The following is a 14,713-nucleotide window of genomic DNA, read 5'->3' on the forward strand; positions in this document are numbered from 1 at the left end:
TTTGGTTCCTTTTTTTCAATCAGAAAATACGTTTGACTCATTTCGATATTGGAAAAGAAACCCCAAAGTAATTCAGAGTCCATTCCAGAATTAAAAAGATAGTGTCTGTCTACAAGAAGGCGAAATAACATTTTAAAGACAGAAGGAAAAGGTGGAGTGTAAATCACGGATTAGACTGTTTTCATATTGGGTCTGCTACGTTAAGCCTTTCAGCATTTTGTCTTCATTTGTAACCCGTCCTAATGTTTTGGCCGAATCCGGCAGTTGACTTTTATTTAACACTATTTATCACTCACAGAAGCAAAACTTCGACTCGAAAACAACATCTCATCCATTTCCAAGTCACGATTACTATTGTACCACCGCATTGACATCTGTTACAAATCCAACATACAAATTATTTCAACAGTATTACAGTGCATTACCTATGTGTAATAATATTATACAGTGAGGTAAGCAAAAGGTTTTCAAAAGTTTTGTTTACTTCTTCCGTCGAATCGATTATCAGTAAATTAGATTCATATAAACATCGACATGAAAGAAAATAAAAAATAAATACAAATTATTTACAAAAAAAAATATTAAAATAATAATGCCCGTAAATAAATGTATATATAAATTAATTAAATATATTTAATGCGACCTAAACATAAATTTGATTACCTATATGTAATCATTATCACAATATATAACGTGCAATACATCAAAACATTTAAAATATATATATATAGTCCGTACTATAGTTAAATAAAATATCATGTTAATTAATTAACAAGCCATGTACTCTTCATAAATAATTTATATTTATTCAATACAGCGATATTAAAATTAGCAGCGCGTATTAAAAGTACCTACGCATCAATTATAATATAACAAACCCGACTACGCATTAAATCTTAATTAAATAACAATGAAGCTGAGTAAGCCAATGTTTAAAATACCTAAGCTTTTTAATATGAGCTGACGGTATTTATCATACTCACATGCATATTTTATATCTACTGTCCGTCTATAGGCTACAGACGATTAGGTCATATTAAATAATTTATTAAGATAATAATTATCTTATAATATGTTAGTTTTCAATATATGAAGAGTCAAGATATATATATAATGTAACAGAAAACAGATATGTTCTTAAGCTAGGGTGAGATAGTGGGTGACATAGTGATAGCAGTTAAAACACTGTAATAACATGAATTCTATCGATACAATTCCATCGATAATCAATATTGTCATTTACCATTAATAACAAAAGACATACAATTAATTTTTCAAAATAACGTAAAACTTCCGAATACAATACCTGAACAATATCAATCTATCATAACCACATGCCATCCCTCGCTTTACGCTTCTCAACGTACACAGCATCAACCTTCGAACATCGAATTACTATATTACCTTAAATCTATTTTCTGCACCAGTGCTTCAATGAAATTAACAGAAACTAGATTTACAAAATTATTATAATATTATCACTTTACGTTACACATAATAATAAGCTATTTGATTTTAATTATTTCAAACCAAATTTACATAATCAATTTATATAACATTAAGGATTTTTCATTAGTGACGGCGTATTTCTAAAATGTAATACATAAGTAAAATCCGGAGAAAATATAATTTCGCCAACACTATAAAATAATGTATATTTAGGTCCAACGACATGAAAACATCGTAAAACCCACAAAATATATGAAAACCAACAGTTTACCACTAAAACAAAAATCGCGAAATAATCCATTGTCATTGGCACAAAAAATCAGTGTACTTAAAGATAAACAATATATTTATAATTTATATATTGTATAATTTTAGTTTTTTTACATTATATTATAAAATATATTTTTATATTATTTTAAATATATTAATATATATATATAAATAATAATATATTTGTAAGCATATCGTTCCTTTTTTAAATGTTTTAAATTATAAAACGAGAGATTTTAATTTCTTTTTTTTCGTGATATTTTACCAATATTATTTTGAATATTATTTATTAAAAACATATATAGATTATAGTAGAATTGAATGGCTTTATAATGCTTAAAATTATTTAACTCGTTTTCAATAAATCAATGTTATAACTGCTATGTTGAAAATTTGACTAAACTGAAATGAAACATATTTTTTATATTATAAAACTGTACAGATAATATACATATAATTTTGATGCATTGAGAACTACTTAAAGTTGAAAAATGGAATATCGCCTAAGTATGATCTTCCGTAGCGATAAACACAAACTTGAGGATATTCTTGATACCTACTTAGTTTGATCACAATAATATTACACAAGGTGAATTGTATATAATTTGTATTTCAATGATATTAAAAAAAAAATACTAAAAATAAAAATGTTATATAATTCACTAAATTAAACCATAATATATCGAAAAGTTATTCTGTCAAGAATTAAAAATCTTATATACATTTGATAAAAGTATAGAATAAATTATTATTTATTTTTACGAAATATGAAAATGGAAATTTTTAAATTTTTAATGAACCGTTTACTGCTAAATTTAAATTTTTCTTGTTAATCAAATTATTCAATAAACCACTTAGTAAGGAGTTCTCGTCTAGATACTAACGTTTCAATTGTAGACAGGTTTTACTTTTATGTTGTATTCTTCCCACATTGAAATTGTATTTGCTTTTATATTGTAAATATTGTTTGCGAGTATAAGAAGAGAGAAGAATATTAAACCGAACATAGTTATAACTACTACTAAATATCTAACATGCACACAATTCATGTATGAGTAGAAACTTGGAAAAGAAACCCACTGTCATAAAACAAAAAATAATTATAATGGGTTTATGAAGAGCTCTCAGGAAAAAAATTATATCATAAAAAGAACATTTTTGAAAATCATTTAGAAACGTTTAACGCCTAATGGTATTGTTAACAGATATATATGAACAGCATATAAAAATGAATGAATATATGTATATACAAATTAAAAAAAAAACAGAAATTAAGTTATATAAATGATATGCAGTTCAACAATTCAATTCACATCAGTAATAAAATATTTATTATAATTATTAAATTGTTGTTAGTTTTTCCAAGTATAAATTTAAACACCTATTATTCTTTTTCACATCGGGTTCAATAATAAGAAACAATTATCAAAAACGACAAAAACTTATTCAGTACAAAGAAATGTAATATTAATTTTTAATAATATTTTTATTTGTAAATTTTTAGCGTTTTTATAGTTACTTGAAATACAACCTTACCTATATAATTAATACTTTATAATGTATAAATAACTTACAAAAATTTACCGATTGATAAAACCAATTGTATCAAGTACAACCATGAAGAGTAAAAAAACTTATTAGTTATTATTCAAGACTTCGTGATTACTTACAATATATTTCAATAGAGCACTTTATATTTTATATTTTAGGACATATATAAATATATAAATAATGTTTTAAAATTAAATTAAAAAGCAATCTACACAACATGATATCATTTTATAACCTAACAAAACTTATAAAAATATATACATTTAATCTGACCAACAACTATTAGTATATAATAATGAATGATGTCCAAGGTCCTATATTGGAATAAGTTGAGTGAATGAAACGAAATATTATACTAGTCTTTTGGCTAAATATTTATTCTGTGGAAATGGAAATACTCCACTATACTTGAATAAAGTTTACCGTCACGTTGTACTCATTCGCAAACAGTAACTCTAAATAAATAAACCCCGCATTTGTGGGAATTAATTGCTATTGGGAAGTATTGAGGATGACACAGGAATATCGTAAGTATAAAAGTGATTAAAAGTTAGAGATTTTTTTTTTTACCAAAAAATATACATAAAAGTGTTTTACCTATATGTGTAGATTGGCAGGTACACATAGTTGTGAGAATTTACAATATAAAACAATTTTAGTCCACAACTACTAATGCTTCTTGCATAAGATTTTACAGAAACGTTTTATTAGAGTAATATATCACATAGTTGATATAAAAGTAGATACATATAATGAAAATATTGACAACGTTTTAAAACAGAACAAAAATATGACTTAAAAGATTAAATATCAATGCAAAGCCACTTAATAATTATCATCAATATTAAACACGAGTGCCATTAATTACAGTATGTTTGTTGTTTAACATACACATTGTATTAATATACAAGTTTGAATTTTAAATTATACTTATTTATTTTTTTTAACTATATTTCACAAATAATATATTTGATAAAAATTTCAAGCATGAAAAACGAATCAACTAGTAAATATTGACCATCTATTTGTATTGATTTGTCAGAAAAACACACTACCAAGTCGTACGTGACAAGATCAGAGGAAAATCATTTGTACAGAACAATTGTATGCTAATGGTAAACTTCATTAGAGGTAAATGATTAGGATCGTGTGTAAAGAAACAAAATGTAACGATCCATCAACAGTCTTTGTCCAATTTGTGTATGTGTTAACAAAAAATTTGAATAACTTTATTATTTTTGACTTTAGTATATTTATACTAACAAAAAATTTTGATTTTATTCGAAATTGCAAGTTACAACTTATAGGTATTTACTAATTTTAACTAAAATAATATACATACGTCATATACAATATTGAGGAAACACTAATATCAGAAACTTGCATGGATTATGATTATTCTTTAAAGTTAAATCAAATTACTCATAAATTGTCTATATATAAATCATATTTTCAAAATCAAAACATTGACCACAAGAACACTTAAATACATATAATAATACTTCATTTCTATTAAGAGTATGTACACTAAGAAATTCAAACATTATTCATGATATTTCTAATTGCGTTTTTACTTTAAAAAAAATAAAGAACATAACAATTTTCTCACTTCCCTCTTTATTTTTATATTTATAATAATTAATTTCAAAACAAAAATAAATCGTAAATTAAAACAATATTTTTCGAACGATATTAAACAAAGTTCTTACATTTCGACAACCAGTTAATTTTAATGAATCACTTTATCTCTTCTATTTAATGTGTGATATTCCAAAACAGCTTGTTATGCTCATTTTCAAATGTATAAATACACATAAGCTGTATGTGGTTTGAAATGATCAAATTATTAACTCTTGGTTTGTAATTTTGTTAGAAGTTAAGTAATTTAAAATGGTGTAATTTGCTTTTTAGTTGTAATATAATATAGATAACAACTTATACATTTCTAAACTAACTAACAACTCCTAAATCCCACTAAAATGTTTATATAGTTTTAACTATCACAATTCCGACCGTAAAACTTATCAACAATATTCTCTACGGATAGAATATAAAATATAATTAAAATATAACAAAGTTGTGAAACTACGTCAAATGTAATTATTTATATTGAACTGTTTAATAATTTTAATTAAGATATTTTTACGACATAAAACAATATTCTTGATACATTAAAAAATATATATATTGGCTACTTATTTATTTATATACAAATTTCAGAAACAATAAATTGAATTACGCTCTGTTTAAGTTTTCAAATGTGTTGATTATTATCGTTGTTTTTATATTTAAAATAAATGTCCAATACTGTAATACAGTATGAGCAGCGAATCAACAATAAGTATCTAACACCCATGTGTTATTCATCTGTGTCTTATATTATAGGTTATATATAATATATAACAGGGCAGTCCCAATTTCAGCCAAAATGTTCCCTTCCCTTTTCGGTCAATACAGTATTCTTTAAAATTTATAAAAATAACAACTGAACTTGACAATATTAATTATATTTAAATGAATATAATAATATTCATAAATGTGATTTTTAATTATAAAAATTATTACATACAAATTTTAAATCTCATTGGTAGAATAAAAATTATTACAGTAATATAATACTTATAAAATGTATAATAATAAAATTATTATGATTATAAAATAAGTCTTAGTGAATACGTTAAAAATTAAAATTAAGTTTTATTTTTTTCAATTATATCTTATTTGTTTGACAAATTTATCTGTAAAAAAATAATAAAATAAAATAATTTGTAATAAAATGTTTTAACATATTAGTCAATCAAAAACTAATTTTTGTTTGACAAATGTTATTAGTTGTATAGTCGTTAGTATACGTTTAATTACATTTATAGTTGTTTATTTTTAAAGAAAGATAAACCAGTTCTTACTTGTTTGATTTAATATTAGTTTAATTAACAAGTCCAGTAGTTATGAGAAGGATGATTCCCATACAATATAATCTATAATTATTATTTACGAATAATTAATTTCTAACGATAAAGTGGTGTTTTAAAAAAGATTTTTTTTATAATTTCATTATGTTATAAAAGTAATTTGTTACTCTAAATAATATTTAAAATTTAAGTATAGAAGTTCTAAATATTTTATGGAATTTGAATGTATGATGAGTAGGTATACAAATACTTTTTTATGAACTACGTATAATTTTGACAAAAACTATACAACATAAACTACAAAAATTATTTTAACCATTTCATAAGCTTATACAAGTATAGTAAATAATTATAGACGTTTTTGCACTGGAAAAAAGGCTATTTAATTGAATATTTATTTATCTATATTTGTTTTATCAAGAAATAAAACTTATACTACTTAATTTTGTTTATTGAAATATTGACATATTTTATGGCAGATATTTGGGTCCACACTTATATTGTATACGAAGAGAGTATAAAGTTAAAGTAGGAATGTGTTAAATAATGGCATGTATATATATATTTATATTCAAACATATTTATATAGCCATAACTGTAACATATGTCCATAATATGTATCAATTTTTTTATACAAAATTAAATAATAATAACTTGTTCTAGAACTGATATTACTATTATTTCTAAATTCATTGCATATACTGTGAATATAACTTCAAATATTTTGTATCCAAGAATAGTATTTTTACAGTATTAAATAAAATATACAATGAAACTAGGCATATATTATTTTCTTGAAATATGCCGCCTATGCAGCGTTATTACACTTCTGAGAACATTAAATATAAAATACCTACCATAAAACAAACTTTAGTGTACGAAAAAAATCTGTTTAAATAAAAATATATTTCTTGTATTCAAATCACTGTTTACAAAATATTATCTATTGTCTATTGTATATTATGATAACAAGCAATACGTTTATAATTTGAGTGTTTGATAAATTATTGATTATAACACATGTACAAATACATATATTCTTTGTATAAATTATTAAGAAATAAGATGAGTAAAACAATATATGATATGGTACGAAGATATAAACTAGAAATATTGTAAATGAAAAAATATTATTTTAAGAAGTTAACAATGATTCAAGTGAAATATCGGCACAAGTATAGCTTCATCAATCTTAAGTAACATCGCACGGCCATTATCAAAATGCGCGTTTACGGGAAATTTAACAACAGTTTTAAGGGTTAAAAAGGGATATTCATTAACCTTACACTACGTAATATTTTACACACAACCTGCATGTGGCCCTTTGGCCGATAACTAGACATTCTCACTGATATAATAGAAAATTATACCGATCGAGAAGTTAATGACTTACTCTTCGTATGAAAAACAGCAATGATTTAGATAATATTCATACACTATTTCACAACCTTATAATAAGTAATCCAAATATTTAAATTAATTTAACAAATTTAAAAAATATACAATTAGAATTAGAAATAAAAACAAAAATAACCAAGTAAAAGGGGTAAAAAAAATTATAATCTCGGAACTTTAAAATCATATTAAACACTTAATATTTTAATTTGAAATGTTTATAATTTATAAGTAACATCGTCCATCATGACGTATAACCAACTATAAATTACATATTATAAAAAATAAAAGCTATAGTATAACGAACAAGTTTGTATGCATGAGCTACCGTTAATCACTAACTCCCAGTTTATGATGCACTCGCAAATTAAATTACAAATCGTGCACATTTAAAAACATACTAAATTTTAAAATTTTAATTGGTTAAATGGTTAATTTTAAATGGTTAATTACTTAATCCTGAGCAAATTTATAAGCTGTATTTACAATAAAAAAATCGTCTTTTTAAATTGTATTCAACCATCAGCATAACAAAAGCATATTTGATGCTTTTTTTTATAAACAAGAATAATATTTAATAAGTATTATTTCTAAAGAGTAATTATGCAGCAGTAACTTTCAGTTTTAAAATTATACATTTGTTTTTTAGTAGAATTTAAGCAAATTATATTTCAACAAAATATAATAGTGACAATTTGTGTGCAAGAACTAAATACTATTGGATCGTGAAAAACCACATGGAAATTTTGACGCTGTCACAAAAACACACAAGTCATAAATTATTATAGCGACCCATTGTCTTGTTGAAAGAAAGGAAAAGGGGAAATAGCTGAATGACCAGTAAATCGGTGTCGGTTGAGTAAGGTGCGGATTGGTCGAGGCAAAGAGAGGACAACGGAGGTGGAATCACAAAGTTTCGTAGCTTTTCCGGTCAACGTAGTTGCCATTTCCACACAGAGTCATCGCTTTTCCATGTACATATTGTATATATAATATGTTTGTATATAAATACGTAGTGTATATATAAATATTAAATATACACGAATACATACAACACAATATACACATTTGTATTATACAAGTGATAGAACGGAAATGGTATCATTTAAATATAGGTACCCTATTCCTCTTATTTTATAAAGATACAGATAAGTTAGGAAAAGTCTTCAAAATATCGTATTACATTATTGTTAACAATTATTAAGTTAAATAAACCGTACAATATGCAATCAGATTCGAAAAAAAGAGAAAACATTTTGAAATCAATGAAAACAAAACTATAAGAGAGTTGAGTGTTAAATGTTTAATGTTCATGTTGTTGAACCATCAAGGAAAGAAAAATTAATTAATTTCATAATTATTAAAAGCATATACACTTAAAAACTTGAACATTAACACACTTCTTTAAAATAAATTAAAACTTTTGATGAAAACTACTATCTGTGTTTGAGGTTTTTAAACATTATAATTTCAAAGTTTTACTATAGAGGTTAAAGAGCAGCATGAAATATACCCTTAAATTAAGAAAAAACTCATCGGTAAGATAGACTAATTAACGGGAGTCAATTTTGAAGTTCATAACTTACTTTTAAACATTTATGTCGTTTAACTATACACTATATTAAGCAAATATACACCTCTGACTTTAATTATAAACTTTTTAGTATTGTATTATATCAAATTTAATACATTGAGTAAGCTTTATATTGATTTGTTTTTGTTATCTTAAATGAACTTAATAAAATATTACAGTATGACACACACGACTCATGAATATCATTGAATATATTTATTTATTAAAAACAATCGAGGTATTCTAAGTTTAATACTTAAACTACCACAAAAATTAAATTATTTTTAAATATTTTAAATAATAACAAACATCAATTTAATAATATTATACATATTTTTAAATTACCATTGTACATATACAAATTTATTCATTTACATGGAAATTCAATCAGGAATAAATGACAATAATATAAAACTACACAAATGAAAAAACTAATTTTCTAAACTCATTTCACTTATAACCATTATGTACGCGACAAGATAAAACAGCAACGGTAATTGAATTATCATAACAATTAATAAATGTTTAATATAAAAAAAAAATCAGAAATTACCTACCCAGTAAGTAACCAATAGGAATATTTCGCTGTCACGTTTATATCTCGTTGTATAATTTCCAACCAACTGGCATTTTTCACATTTTTCAATTAGCATAATGAATTTAATTAATCATGTCTAAAATTTCGAATGTCAAAGCACCGTAATCAGGAATTTAAATTTAAATGTAACTTTAGAATACTAAAGTAATTAAAATTATTTAATCTTTTTAAATTTGTATTTGTTTAACATTAATAGAATATAAAAATTAAATTATAAAATATATAGTTATTCGAATAAAATGATGTAACAATGCATACCAAATATACATAACTACATAAAACTAAACTATTAACAGGAAAATATGATAGTATTTACTATAAATATAATATAAATAATAAGTAATAAATTATATATTTATTTATTTTAAATAGTCTCAAGATACTAAAAATTCTTTAATAAAGGTAATTTTTTCATAATATAATTTATTATTAACAAATATTATTATTATTAAATTCTTTATAAAAATAATAATAACCTAATTTATTTTTTATTTTTAATAATAATTGTATTACCTATTTATATTTGTTATTTTCATTTATCTCACAGTAACATAGTTCTTTCATACATTAAAAGTGTAGAAAATAATTATTAAATTATAGGTTTACAACAGCAAATTGTAAATTTGTAGGAAATCACGTTAAAGTATTACAAAATTACCGTTATATTTTCTAATATATTACTGAGCTAATGCATCTTATATTTAGATTAAACATTAAACACATTATGTATTCTAACTCCCATTATTAGCCGAAATAAAAGAATTTTATCAGATAGATTTTACAACTTCACTATTATTTTATGGTCAAATTATATTATAATATTGGTTAATTTGTATACAATATATTAGGGGAGGAGAATAATAGATTGAAATCAATAATCTAATAACAGCAAAAGTGACATTTTATCTAATGCTTTTGCCTATTGCACCAAAAAAAAAAAAAAAAGATTTATTTATTATTGATTGATTACAATAAATGTTTTATTCCTAAATAGATATCGAATGAAGTAGCAAAATAAATCGAATGCATCTAAACGTCACAAAAGATTTATATAGATCAATTTCAGTTTCAACGCAATTATAAAATATATTGAGTAAGCAAATTCTATGATAAATGCAAGTGATGTGGTCTCGACAACGGCATTATCACTTTATGCATTCGATGCAGTTTATTTTTACTAAATTAAGTAGAACCCATTAAAACTTGAAAAAAGCTTGTATCATTTATAAATAATCACAATGATGTTTTTGGTTTTTCAGATTTTAATTAAGACAATGTAAAAATAAAAATATTTTTGCCCAATCCCAGCACAAATTAGACACAGATATAATAAATATTCAATTAAATATGAACTTTAAGTTGTATTTGACATTCAGTTTAGTCACGTGCAAAAAGGTCATTATGTAACCGTTTTGATTGCGGACATTTTTAGGACCTTAACCCTTTAATCCGTTTGGATACGATACAACACATTAATTGTTTAGACCCTTTTTGTACTTAAACTTCATAAAGACGTAAAAAGTAATAATCTCAGTACTATTTACAGTTAAAATTTTCGAAGTTTCAAAATATACTATTTAATTTCACAATTTTTATGGCATAAAAATAGATGTTAACATATATACTAATAACAACATAGTATTATTTAATAAAAGCTTAGGGTTACAACAATTAAATGAGTATAATAATGAATAAAACCTTAGAAAGAAAACAATGGTAATGAAAAATGTTGATATATTTATAGTTATACTAAGAAACAATAAATAATCAATATAATTTATGTAATTTATTTACATCCCCACCCAAAAATTCTAAATAAGTTAATGCAAAGTCCACATACCTACATTTTTTTATTCAAAACGACCTTCATACATATTTATTTTCCACATTCATTGAGATACTAGAGAAATTACTTACACCAGTAGTGTAGCTAAATAGCCTACCTAAAACGCCGTGTAAGAAAATTTCAACAATATTTGTATTGACAATTTTTTTTTAAAACAAAAAATGTAATTCAAATGTTTCTGTATAATATATGATACACCACAAAACATCAAACATATATTTTAGACGTATTTTTAAGTACTTAATCGAGTTAAAAAATCTCTTTGATTACATAGCATTACTACATATTACATTTCCATAAATTATTTTCCCAACAACTTCAGACCCAATCTATGATTTATTTTAACTTTCATTAAGTAATCATTAAGATATTTACAATTGTTATTCTATAAAACTTCAAATGTTTTCATATCATAAAAAATGTGAATCTGTATATACCAAAACCCCACTACACTCTTACTACCCAATACACCACTATGTCTAGTATGATCGAAGAAGAATAAGATCATTAAAATATAGTGAAACACGCCACTGAAAACATGATATCCCTATACTAATTTTATTATGAAGGTAATCGGTTATTTATACCGAAAAAACGTGATTTTTTATCAACCTCCTGTGATGCAGGTTAACAACGATTTGGAGAAAAAAACATACCGAAAACGCCTTGAGGAAGACCAGGCACTGTATGATTCCCTCCATGGTGTCGCCGGCCAGGCAGAAAGTGGCGCTCAGATGGCGCCGACCCTTTCGGACGAGCGCCGCAACACCGGGCGTCGGCTGTGTGGCGGCGGCGGCGGAGACCAGTGTTGGCGCCTGGCTTACGGCGGCCGCCGCAGCCCCTCCCACGCCGGCCACCACCTCGCCGACCACGTTACTCGGCGTCCTGCTGCCGCCCACCCGCATCCACCGCTCCAACGACTCCATCAGCACACCGTCGTCAGTGGCGGCGACGGCGTCGGCGATGACGACGACAACAACGGTAGCTGCAATATCATTCGAACGACGGTCGTCGTTGGCGGCGACGTCGACGCGACACTACCGTCGTCCACCCGTGTTCAACCGTAAAAAATCGATCGGCACATATTATATAAAATATATATAATATTATACAATATTATATTAAGATGTTTGACAGAATTCCACAGTATGTTCGTTCGTTTCCGTTTGAACACGATTTCGGTAGAGGTCCTTCGTACACCCGCGACGTTACGCGATGTTACAATCGGGACAATCGTTATAGTATATATTATTATTATCAATAATCGACTCAACACCTGTGAAAAAATATAATGACGCTCCGATTATTGTAGCTGTAGTAAGAAAAATTGAAAACGCATGTGTTTTCGACGTGTCGGCTGCACGTGATGTGTAACACTCGCGCGACACCTGCAGCTACGCTAGGTACAGCGCGCGCGATCGTACACACGATTAAATTTGAATCGAAATTGCTTTCTTCTCTAGTCACTACCTACCGCCCAAACCGTCGCACACGCCAACTAGTATGTCCCAGTACCCACGCGAGACAACTACCCCTAGCACCGCGGTAACTGGCTTTTTCTTTCGTTCGATTTCGGATATCATCATCGCATCCAGGTGACCGATACAGTCTGGGTTGGGTAAGGTTTTAGTTTGATGAGATAAAGCGTGAATTTCCAGTACTACATAAAGAGTCGCCCACGTGTCTAATAATTGTTACAGTCTAGATAGAAGGAAGGAAAAGTAACTAAACCGACATTATTATTATTATTATTATTATTATATACGATTCTTTTCAAAACACAGTATTCAAACAAACTATTTGTTATACATAACAGTCTTTAAAACGTAAGCACGCATCAATATATGTAATAAAACAGTTAAAGCAATGATATATCGATAAAAAAGGACTAAATAAACCAGTAGTTGAGACACACTATGATAAAGAATAGTAAAAAGTTAAAATTTTTAAAAAATTTTAAGAATCCATTTGAATCATAGAACAAGATTTTTTAAATAAAAAGGAGTGGCATCTAAGATTCATATATATTCATATCAACATTTTCTAGAACCCGATTGCAATTCCACCTACCGTGTGTAATTATAAATCTAAACCATCCAAATGTCATCAAAATTAGTCCAGCCAATTTCACCAAGAGGAGTTCAGTGATATACACATGTACAGAAAAACTATATATGTATAATTGTATATTGTAAATATATAAACGCATGAAGATAATTTCAAATATATTATAAAATATTTTTACAGAAAAAAAAATTATTTTTGATCAAAATAAGTACATATCACTATTGACTATATTTATAGACACATATCTATACTACACAATTAAATGTTTGTACGTAATTCTTAGATTTACACTAGAAAAAAAAAACAAAAAAAAATATCGAATAAAAAGTCACACACATTTTTTTTGATTATTCATAGTTATCGTAACACTATAAAAGGACGTTGACAAAATATTTATATGACATAAATTAAATAAAACTCATCATTTATTATATAAATTTGCAAGTTTGCTAGTAAAACTCTAAAAACTAGCACAAAAAACAAGGATATAAAGATTCTAAACTCAAGAGTGTCCAGATCGGAACGTGACCCAAAAATTTAAAAATTTAATAATTCATATTAAATTTTTCGGTAACTTCTTGTTTTAAAAAAAAAAATCCTATTTCGTTTTATTCCTAGTTAATTCCTTGGTTAATCAATTTTTATTTTACTTAACATTACATTATTTAGTGTTAATATACTATTATATATAATATTATTTGGCTATTTCGTTATAAATCAAAAATGAATATTAAAACTATACGATATAGTGAAAATAAAAATAATATTTACTTATAATCTATAGGTATTTGTTTTCAAATTCAACTTGTTATTAATTATTATCTAAAATTTATAACAAAGTCCACCATCTATTAATCTGAGTTCCAAACACAATTACATTTTATTTGAAACAATTTACCGCACGTTCACGAATTGAAGTAATTTCATCCATAACTTCGATTTCAGCAGGGTCATTGTAAGTTTGTGTACACGGTTCATTGACTTCCAAAAAACTTTGGATCAACTACTCGAACCAATTACTTAGAATCTACGATATGTATAAGTAATCACCG

The 14,713-nt window shown here is 25.8% G+C and overlaps 1 protein-coding gene across 3 annotated transcripts in view; it reads right to left on the reverse strand.

Annotated features, from left to right (window-relative positions):
• Positions 1–14,713, reverse strand: part of LOC132917474 (neurobeachin) — a 225,672-nt gene that overhangs the window by 176,107 nt on the left and 34,852 nt on the right. For 2 of the 3 annotated variants that reach the window (XM_060978225.1, XM_060978224.1), the window contains exon 2: positions 12,251–12,870. The exons of the other annotated variant lie outside the window; for it this stretch is intronic. In XM_060978225.1, coding sequence (XP_060834208.1) covers positions 12,251–12,520 — 270 coding nt within the window. In that variant the 5' untranslated portion in view covers positions 12,521–12,870. The remainder of the gene's footprint in view (positions 1–12,250; positions 12,871–14,713) is intronic. 3 annotated transcript variants of the gene reach the window in all.

This window comes from Rhopalosiphum padi, chromosome 1 (genome assembly GCF_020882245.1).
Source record: "Rhopalosiphum padi isolate XX-2018 chromosome 1, ASM2088224v1, whole genome shotgun sequence".
NCBI classification, from domain to species: Eukaryota; Metazoa; Arthropoda; class Insecta; order Hemiptera; family Aphididae; genus Rhopalosiphum; species Rhopalosiphum padi.